The 10230-nt window shown below is 43.2% G+C and overlaps 3 protein-coding genes across 3 annotated transcripts; 2 read left to right on the top strand and 1 right to left on the bottom strand.

Moving 5' to 3' along the window:
* Window positions 1–118: 118 nt before the first annotated feature.
* On the top strand, window positions 119–3419 carry LOC137181539 (olfactory receptor class A-like protein 4). Its single transcript, XM_067587316.1, has 4 exons — window positions 119–939; window positions 1251–1514; window positions 2326–2571; window positions 2801–3419. Exons 1-4 carry the CDS (start codon window positions 664–666, stop codon window positions 3011–3013), a joined length of 999 nt encoding a protein of 332 aa, XP_067443417.1. The 5' UTR covers window positions 119–663; the 3' UTR covers window positions 3014–3419.
* A 239-nt stretch (window positions 3420–3658) lies between these two features.
* Window positions 3659–6258, bottom strand: ora4 (olfactory receptor class A related 4). Its single transcript, XM_067587315.1, has 2 exons — window positions 5048–6258; window positions 3659–4944 (listed from the first exon to the last, which is right to left on the bottom strand). The coding sequence occupies exons 1-2, from the start codon at window positions 5132–5134 to the stop codon at window positions 3922–3924; spliced, it is 1110 nt and encodes a 369-aa protein (XP_067443416.1). The 5' UTR covers window positions 5135–6258; the 3' UTR covers window positions 3659–3921.
* Window positions 6259–6889: 631 nt separating this feature from the next.
* fndc10 (fibronectin type III domain containing 10) lies at window positions 6890–10200 on the top strand. Its single transcript, XM_067587314.1, has 2 exons — window positions 6890–8178; window positions 8333–10200. Exon 2 carries the CDS (start codon window positions 8481–8483, stop codon window positions 9549–9551), a length of 1071 nt encoding a protein of 356 aa, XP_067443415.1. The 5' UTR covers window positions 6890–8178; window positions 8333–8480; the 3' UTR covers window positions 9552–10200.
* Window positions 10201–10230: the final 30 nt, after the last annotated feature.

The raw sequence follows: 10230 nt of genomic DNA, 5'->3' as shown, positions 1-10230 counted from the left end.
ACACAAAACTTAAACCTCTCACCGTAGGGATGAAGAGAGACATGTTGTGTGTTTAATATATTGTATATTCACTTAATTAACTTTCACAAAAGTGATATTAAGGTAATCTCACATCTTTAAGGAGAGAAGCTTGTTTGTTAGGTTTCAATATTATAGTGAGAGAGTTATATCAAACTTTTTGTGCATTTGCTGAAAACCTACCCACAAGCAAGTACATACATGCACATGAACAAACAGGCTTCCACCTAATGATGCCGTAATGAATCAAGCTGCAAAGGAAGCACATTTCATTCAGGGAAGCTGATTAATCTCTTGTGTTTCGTTAACTTGCAGCTTGAGCTCCCTGAAGAATAAAACACGGCTTTCTGTGAGCCTTAACAGGGATTATCGTACCGGAACGTAGCACAAAGACATGATGGCGTGATGACACAGACAGGATCAACTTCCTCCATTGGCCCAAAGAAGTTGACTGACTGCACCTGCAAACATCCAGAAGCACAAAACATCTGTAGGGTGATTTCTGTGGTGCCCACCATGTTGGCAGCAGGTTGGAGGATGATATTCACCTGACAGACATCAAAAATGAAGATTGAGCATGCTTTAAGGCTTTATATCAGCTGTTAAAACTGCTTCAGCGATAAGGTTGTTGAAACAGTGTCTACGATGAACAGGCCCATGGAAGAGAATGGAGATGCAGAGCTTGTGGGGATGGGACTTCGTGTCTCTGTGTCCCCTGCACAAACTGCCTTTTACATCATCCTGGTGATGCTGGGCATCCTGGGTAATGCCACAGTGGTTGGGGTGATTGGTAAGAGTGTAATCATGGACCGTGGAGGTGGACGTAACTCGGACATCATTATCATTAACATGGCACTGTCGAACCTGCTGGTGTCTGTGATGAGGAACACACTGCTTGTCATCTCAGACATGGGACTCGAGGTATGTAGTCTGCAAGATGAAAGCATATTTTGGGTTGTAAGCCATTAAATTAGAGATGACAGCAATCACTAATATGTGGATGGAGCTTTCCAATCAGTCACACTTTTGTTAGTTTAAAAGATTTGACTTTTTTTTTTAAAACCAATTACAATAGCAACTGACTATGCCAAAGTGTGAATCTTTGTAAAATTTTTGTCTGGGAAGTTTGTGTTTGACAAAGTGTTCCAAGAGTTGGATGTCAGTACAGGATTATATAAGGAAAAGTGCCAAATTTGTGAATATACACCCATCGCTCTCTTTTTTTTCCACAGCTGTACTCATCCAAAGAGTGGTGTCAGGTCCTCATGGGTGTCTGGGTGTGGCTGCGATCAGTCAATGTGTGGTCAACGCTCTTTCTCAGTGCCTTCCACCTGCAGACCTTGAGGCGGGTGGCTCCTACTATTGGGAACCTTCAAAGGCCTCGGGGCGCTCCCAGGACCCTACTGCTCAGTCTGGGCCTCATCTGGCTTCTAAACTTTATTTACTCCATTCCTGCTCATATCTTTTCCACTAGTGGGAACATGAACAGCACAGAGGTGAGAGAGAGCCTGATGCAACAGGTGGCTGTGGAGCTTTACTTGCCAGTGCCAGTGGTTTTTACTGTTTTAGCCCATTTTCTGCTCATGTACACTTTACATCAGAACATTTTGTAAACCATACTACTGTGTGTTTTTAAATCAGGTTTAAATCTGGTTTCCATTCATTTTGCATTCTTTAAAAACTTGCTTGCCCATCAGTCATCACAGTGATGTAACCCATCACAGTGAACAACAAATCCACATCTATGTTTGTCAAAGTCACATTATCGTTATGAGGTTATTAAGTGCAGACTTGGCAGAGCAGAATCCTGCCTGCAGTTGTGTTATCACACAATGATAATGTAAAATTGACAAAGAATTATGCTGACTTGATGTTTTCAGAGACGAACATCTCTGGAGCCTTCTAATCAATTAGTACAAAAATCAATGGAAAAGCAGTGGGTGTCTGGATTGGTACGAAAAACACATCAATCTAAAACTGCATAGCACTTATTCAACAATGGTCAACAAAAATGTGAAGTACACAGGACAGGATTGGTGCTGTTCCACCAACACTGCAAATTAAGGGCTCAATTTCAACTAATTGTAGGTTTAAAAATAGTTTGATTGGTGGATTGCTTCATGTTAATCCCAAGCAGATTCAAGCTTTTAACAGCATCAATCCCCTCCTCGATCAGTGGTGTTGTTACTTATATATATTTATATATGATGGCTGCAGTACTCATTTAGAAGAGTACTTCTCTCTAAACTCAGTATATGTGACCCTCTTTCCTTCATGTTGTGCCTTCTCTTCCTTCCTCTTTTCTAGACCCTGATGCTGGTGAGCAGCACAACACGCCCCCTGCTGGGTTGTGTGTGGAACTTTCCCTCCATCTTCAGTGGCCTGGCCTATGCCACCACATCCATGGTGATCCATGAAACAATTCCCATAATCCTGATGGCCTTTACCAACCTGGGCTCCCTTTATACGCTCTACACACATGGCAGGATGCGCACCTCAGCACAAGATGCACCCGTCATAAAGCGAGTACCAGCTGAGAGACGAGCGGCCAAGGTGAGGAGGAAGAGCTTGTCAAGAGTTCATTGAAGGCATGTTCATCATGTAGATAAGATGGGTAAATTAAACTGTTTATAACACAGTAGACTGGACACATTTTGAATGTAAAGAGCATGCATCTGAACTGTTTTAGCAACATTTGTTTTGGATTTAAGGTTAACATCTTTCATCATGTCTCAATGTCTGAGTTTCATTTCCTAATTCTTTGCATTGTTTGTTCCTCCAGGTGATTCTCGCTCTCATCATGCTCTTCATTGCGTCCTGGGGAACCAGCATTATTTCTGTCAACTATTTCAACTACAACCGCGGCTCGTCTGCTGAGTTTCTTCTGGTCATTGCTCGATTTGCCAACATTATCTTCATTGCCATGTCACCAGCTGTTCTGGCAGTTGGCCACCGGCGGCTGCGTTCTTTCATGAAGTCTGTGCTCGATCACTGACCGAGCAACAGTACACTCTGCTGAAGCACTGCAGGTGCAACTCACATGATACTGCTAAGCTTAAACTGCATCATCCTTTAACAAAAAAAAAACATTTAAAGGAGCTTTTTCTGTGCCAGTCTCCATGTATGTGTGTGACTGTAGAGCTGCGTGATTGACTGGATGAAAGGCAACTGAAAGCATCTTTATGTAGATAAGGCTGATAGTTGGTGACACATTTTTATTTGTACAGTCCAAATAAATGGTCAAAAGAAAATGAACAAAAATATCATGGACATTTCCATCAGGATTTATAAAAAGAATGTCAAAAATATTTATTTAGATTACACTGATACATGAGTTAATAATTATCAAATGCTGCCAATGTCTTGATCATTTTGCTTTATGGGTTAAGTGTAGAGTTGGTGTGATTTGAAAGCAGAATCAAAGGTTTACTGTTACTGTTTGAAACAGTGATTCTCACAGTGGTGTGAGTGGATACTTTGGATCACATGTAGGGTTGTTAATGAGAGACATGGTTTTATTAAAGGTATTAGTTACCATGATGGATTCTTTTATCTCCCTTTTTGCAAAACCAACCAACCAAATGTTACAGTGAGACAGAATATTGGCCCAGAATTCCAAATGTTTGGGTCTCTGGATCTGTTTGTAGGTTTATTGATAAAACACAGGGCCAAAGTGGTTAATATGATGGTAAAACACAAAAGGACAGCGTATGATAAATCTGTAGCTTTGGACCTGGTAACAAACTTTAGTGGAGAGAGGATTGTTTTATTTATATTTTTGAGTTTTTCTATTTTGAGATTCAAGACTGATTGGACTTGGTTTGAGTTATTGGAAAGTTGTTTTTCCGAGCCTTATTCTTGGAAAACTTGTATTTTTCAGTGTTTAAAGGAGTATCAGTGCTGTCATTTGTTTGCCTTAACCTTCTCCTCCACATTTATGACCTGCCTCTCTTTTTGAACAACAAAAATGGTTTGTTTTCCCTTCTTTCCTTTAGTCTCTGGGGATTCATTCCCCACTTCAGCGTCTGCATTGTGACATTTAACAATTTTAAACCACCTAAGTATCATACCCATGATTTTCTTCCTCAGCTTACCATGTCCAAGTGCCACAACCATGGGACTGAATCCTACAAACAGTGAAGCAGAGAAATGAGCTACAGTCAGCAGCCCCTCAGCATGGTGTCCTCCATCATGGTTGTAGTATGTCACCGCGGCGACCTGTAGGGCCCAGCAGACCACGAAGAGTGACACCAGCGACATGATTACATGAGCTGCTTTACGTTCGGAGGAAACATGTTTGTCCAGCTCCCCATGGGTTCCTCCAGAGTGTCCCCCTGAGGTAACAGCTCTGATGTGCTTTGCCAGAGCGTGCAGGGTTGCCAGGTTGGTGAAAATCATCAGCACCAGTGGCAACACCTCATTGAGCGCCAACGAGCTGGAGGCAAAAGCTGAACCCTGTTCGTTGGAGGGGAACTCCCAGACACAGCCTAGCAGAGGCCTGGTGGTGCAGCTGATCACCATCAGCTCCACAGTGGCATTACCGTGAACATGGGTGCTATATACCAGAGCAGGGATAGAGAAGGCCAGATTAGCCCCCCACACCAGCCCCAGAACAATCCAAACTCGCCGCCTCTCCCGCTGCTGTGCGAGAGGTCCAAAGGTGACATGCTGCCGCCTTAAGGTAGTGCAGTGGAAGACGCTAAGCGCCAGAGTCACCCAACAGCCCACAGCTCGCCACCACACCCATAGCAGCATGAAGACACGACACCAGCCCGGAGACAGAGACACATCCAAGCCCAGATCCGACACAAAGATGGGCACCGTGCGGAAAAGCGAGGTCAGCAGGTTTGCCAGTGACAGGTGCACCAAAATAATGTCGGAGGGAGGGAGTCGCTGAGACGGACTCTCAACGGCTGTCTGAAACACCTGCGAGTGAAGGAGAGAGAGGCAGCAACACTGAGAATAATCCTAAAAACATCCTAGAAGCATTCAGCTCAATTCATGAATAAAATGCTCCATGTTAACTCACCACATGGATGACCAAGATGTTTCCTAGGATGCCAGAAAAGACCAGGAGCCCAAACAAAATAGCATCGACAGTGAGGACCTCTGACATGGCATCATCCGCTGCATGGCAACACAGTTTGCTTTTTCTTTGTGAAATCCATGTGTATGAGAGTCAGAGAGAAACATCAAGGCTTCGTACTTGTATGCTCCACTACTGCTGCTAATGTTCCTCCTTGTGTTTTATATACACACACACAGACAAACAAACAGATTCATCACACGGATTCATCTTCGCTGACTCGGCTCAGGGTCAATTTAGTCAAATATGTTGATGCTTTGAGGCAAGCACTTTCCATGTTTTATTTCCACGCCACCAACCGACTGCAAATGCAACGCTGTCTCTTGACCTGAACGATCACATCAGCAGGTGTGGGTCGTTGTTATTTGTTGTGTTCACAGCAGCCTGTTCCCATTAAATTATGCATACAAATTATCACTTGACTCTGGTATGGAAATGCGTGTTTGTGATGGACCAGTGATCTGCTTACTGCTTAGTTTTTTTCAGCAGTTCTACTTAATGTCCCGTTACTACAGCAGCTTAGATAAATAACAACGGTTGATATCAGACTATCAGACATGCCAGAAACTGCAGATCACACCGATTTCTTACCAGTTATCCCATGTGACATTTCAGGGACAGGTGGTGCTGAGCCAGTCCCACTGATGCAGCATTTTTCTCTCATTAATCAGCCATTCATACTCCCCTTGGTACTAATTGTCGGCTCGGTTGAAACGTTTCTCTCTTGGGATGAGGCAATCATTGCTTAGAATAATCTCATATAAGCACTACTTGATTAAATGTATTGTGAATTATGATGAAGATATAAGCTCAGAGAACAATGATGGGCAATGTTTGATTTTTTTCAATTGTGCTTGAGATAATTTATTATCAGGAGGCTTTTATCCATTTAAAAGCCTATAATGTAAAATATTAAACAGCAGAAACTTGGTTAATTGTATTACTCCTACTGACCACGACAGCTGCTCCTTTTTCATTATGATATTAAATTGAAAACATATGATGTAACTTATTTCAACAATCATTAAAGTTTTCCTAGTGGTGGGGCCCTTTCGCCTGATGCGCCAAATGTGAAAATGCTGCATGTACAGCGAAGATGGACAAAATGAAAGCAACATTTTGCAACTGCATTACAGTGTGATGCAATTGGATGCACTTTCCTTTTAAAACTTTCCTTTTTGATAAAGCTTATAGTTAGGGCCGACCAGGCTCGCCTTGGATCAGCCCTTAGTTATGCTGCTATAGGCCTAGACTACTGGGGGACTTCCCATGATGCACTGAGCTCCTCTCTCCTCCTCCTCCTCTCCATCTGTATGCATTCATGTAACATCAATGCATGTCACTAACTTTGCTTCTTCCCCGGAGTTTTTTGTGCTTTCTCATCTCACAGGAAAACCTGGGTCCCGGGCCGAACCTTTGCAGTCCTTCACAGTCCTGATGGCATCCTTCCCTGGCTGTTGCTGCTTGTGCCTGTTGTTGTTGTTGTGATTGTTTTTCTTCTGTCCCCCCTCCCCCTTTCCCTCTCTCTCTCTCTCTCTCAACCCAACCGGTCAAAGCAGATGGCCGCCCACCAAGAGCCGGGGTCTGCTTGAGGTTACTACCCGTTAAAGGGGAGTTTTTCCTTACCGCTGTCACCAAGTGCTTGCTCATGGGGGAATTGTTGGGTCTCTGTAAATTAAAGAGTATGGTCTTGACCTGCTCTATGTGAAAAGTGCCTTGAGATGACTTCTGTTGTGATATGGCGCTATATAAATAAAAATTGATTGATTGATTGATTGACTTTCACCTGCAACAATGACTCCATTTGTGGAGATTATAATGTTGAGTTTGAGTGTTGAGATTGTGTCAGAGAGGTCTTATTATAATTCAGAGCAAACTCTTTGGACTCTAGATTCGTATTAGTAGTTTGTGTCATCACCATCAAAGTGGTGGAAACAGTGACATGAAGGTCTTAAAATACACTTCCATGCAGCACAACAACACAAAATACAGTCTTAAAAATTATCATGAAGTTGAGCACAGTCTGACACGGTCTCAACAAAATGTGAACATTATGAGCCTTACAGAGGTATAGTTGCAGTTGATTTAATTGGACTGCCTCCAGATTGTGGTGTTGCTTTAATTAGGTTCTGACTCAATGTAAACAACACATTTACTAAAGAAATTTAAGCAGCTCTGTTTTGCAGTAGCAGCTACTGCCCCAGCTGTGAGAATAAAGGGTGTGAAAGTGTATTTCTTTTCCTTTTTCTTGCATATTTCTACATGTGCAGAAACCAAAAAAAACAGAAAATTCAGATATTGGATATGAAAGGTGAAAATGTATAAATATATGTTTTATTTTAGCGTCATGGTGTAACTTCACCGCTGACCAAATGAATTAAATGATGAGTTCTGGAGCACCAAAACAAATCTAGTTTACAGGTAGTTTATTGAATAATCTAAACCATAAAATGCTACCAACATCAAACATTTTAGCACCTTTTGATACTCAGAAATGTTACCAACATATCATTTATAGGTTGCACATGTTGATTTATGATTTATGAATCAACACTAATACTGATTTTTAGGCCTCAGGCTGAATAAAATGCAAAAAAAAAAAAAGAAGTTGAAACTAATAATTCAACATACTCTTCTACCTTAAATGTTAAAATAATAGAGGAGAAAGGATGCTGTTCTTTTTTAGGAGACTGTGATGGGTGTTACTGTGTACTGTGGTACGGTGTTTCTTGCTTTGATTAACAGCAATTTGATGTTGGAAGCTGAGATGTGAAGATGAGCAGCAGGATGTTGGTTAAAACCCTCCATCCATGCTCAGTATTGACAGACACCTGGAGCACTGTGTGTGTGTGTGTGTGTGTGTGTGTGTGTGTGTGTGTGTGTGTGTATGTGTGGGATGATGACTCACGAACCGAGTGTTGATGACTACTATTTTGTGCACGCTCACGGTGCGCGCTCCGTCCACGTGCACTCTCGCACAGCAAGCATCAAACCTTTTACGTCAAGCCAGACAGGAAGAGGGAAAGAAAAATCTGATGGCACGATAGCCGGTTGCTCGCATCCCACCGAAAGAAGTAGGTGATTTTTAATTTTTTTTTTCCAGAAATGAATATGAACGCTGGTTGCTCGTATCATCATTTAGGTTGTATTACCTTCATTCTGCGAGCCAGTTCATCCCATGCAAGGTCACACTCGGAGCTGCACGATTAAATGTTATTTCTGTCGCAGATGCACACCCGCTCCTCTCGCCCATGGACGCGCTATCCTGCTGAAGCAGAGCTGATCTTATGGCAGTCATCATCATCATCATCAGCCCGCCTTGTACCAAACTGAATCAGTGTGCGTGAAAAATAATAACTCGACGAGAGGAAGGGAGATGAAAAGCCAACAACGACCATCATTGCTCGCCTTATCTGCGCTCCTGCTCTGCACGTTACACCAGGCAGCTGTGTCCAGCAGCAGCACGAGCAGCTCAGCATCATCAACATCATCATCATCAACAGCAGCAGCAGCAGCAGCATCAGCAACATCCCCATCAGAGGTGACAGGCAGGGATAATCTGGGGACGCCCCATAACTGGCTAAAACAGACTAACATCAGTTTCAACTATGGCAATCAAAGCCACGAAAGTAGGCCATCACCAAAGCTAAAAGAGGCGTCAGGCCATGTGAATCGCTTCTCGTTCAACACCAGCAGAGGCAACACTACTACTGTGATATCTGAAAGGGCTGGCAGAGCAAGCTGGGGCTCAGAGAAAGGGGTGTCACCGCTGTGTGCCTACCGTATGATCGAGGGAGGCATCGGGGGGCAGCTCTGCTTTCGACAAACACTGTTTGGGTACAAGTGTCACAAGGGAGACTGCAGAACTGTGGTGTCTTTGGGGAACCTTGTGGCAAATATTCTTATCAATGGCAGTGTACTGTTACAGTGGACCCATGAGGGAGAGTCCACGATGACCGGAGGGCTGGACGTCAAGACCGCAGTTGGACAGATGAGCGGCGGGGACTCTGGGACAAATTTAACAAGAGAGGAAACTCTAAAGTCTCACACTGTTTTCGGTGTTGGTCGCCGTCACAGACGGGGAGGATACGAGTTGAGCTGCTGGTGGAATGGGAGCTATACTCAGTTTGAGTGTGCCGGTGTCCATCTCGGATCCGGCTGCAGGGACTTTCTCCTGACCGACCTGCATGAGAACATCCCGTACCGCATCTGCCTACGCTCCCTGGTCCGTTCAGATCCAGCTCAGAGGGCAGACCAGAAGGACTGCGTAGAGTTTACTCTGCCGCCGTCCGGGATGCAGGACATTGTGATCGCCATGACAACGGTGGGGGGAGCCATTTGCGTGATGCTGGTCATCATCTGCTTGCTGGTGGCATATATCACAGAAAACATCATGAGCCCCACGACACAGCACTCATACTCCTACCGCACTCACTCCCGCCACTGAGGTTACACTAAAAAAAAAGATGCACTGCTAAATGAATAAAAGGGCCTACATTTAACGTCCATCATGACCATATCTAATCTCACAATCATCGTCAGTCATTGTCAATAATTATTTTTCAATTAGCCACATAATATGTCATGTGAATATGAATCGAAGCACAATCTAGTGTGGCTCTAGTGAAAGAAACGCAAATAACATGCCTTGTCAACCTCTGCGAGGATGCACTGAACCAAAAGTACTGATAATCTAAATTTAGTAAACAGTAGTTTACTGTGTAATTTTTCTGTTTAGGGGTTGTCTGTGATTGAGTCTGTCAATCTGTATGCTGGCAGCATTTATACAGCAATACAATTAATGAAATGCTTCAAGTACATCAGAAACAGAGTTGGGTTTTTTTTGCTAAATGTGCAGCCTGTGAAAGTGTCCATATTGATTGTGTCCTTGCTGGGGCACAGGAAAATAAACCTTTATCGAATTACTTTTTTCCACTTGACTAGTTTTGCTTTTAGGTCTGCATATGTATTTGTACCATTTTGTGAAGGGCAATACAATCTGGTGTACAATCTCCAAATACTGTGCCAAACATCTTGAGTTATAATGCCTTTATGTCCTGCTGTCAGTGAATAAAGTACCATGAGGTCATTTGTAATACTTTTCAACTTTCCTTATTTTTCTGTGT

The sequence above is a fragment of the Thunnus thynnus genome, chromosome 4 (genome assembly GCF_963924715.1).
Source record: "Thunnus thynnus chromosome 4, fThuThy2.1, whole genome shotgun sequence".
NCBI classification, from domain to species: domain Eukaryota; kingdom Metazoa; phylum Chordata; class Actinopteri; order Scombriformes; family Scombridae; genus Thunnus; species Thunnus thynnus.
This window is presented reverse-complemented; position numbering and strand designations above follow the sequence as displayed.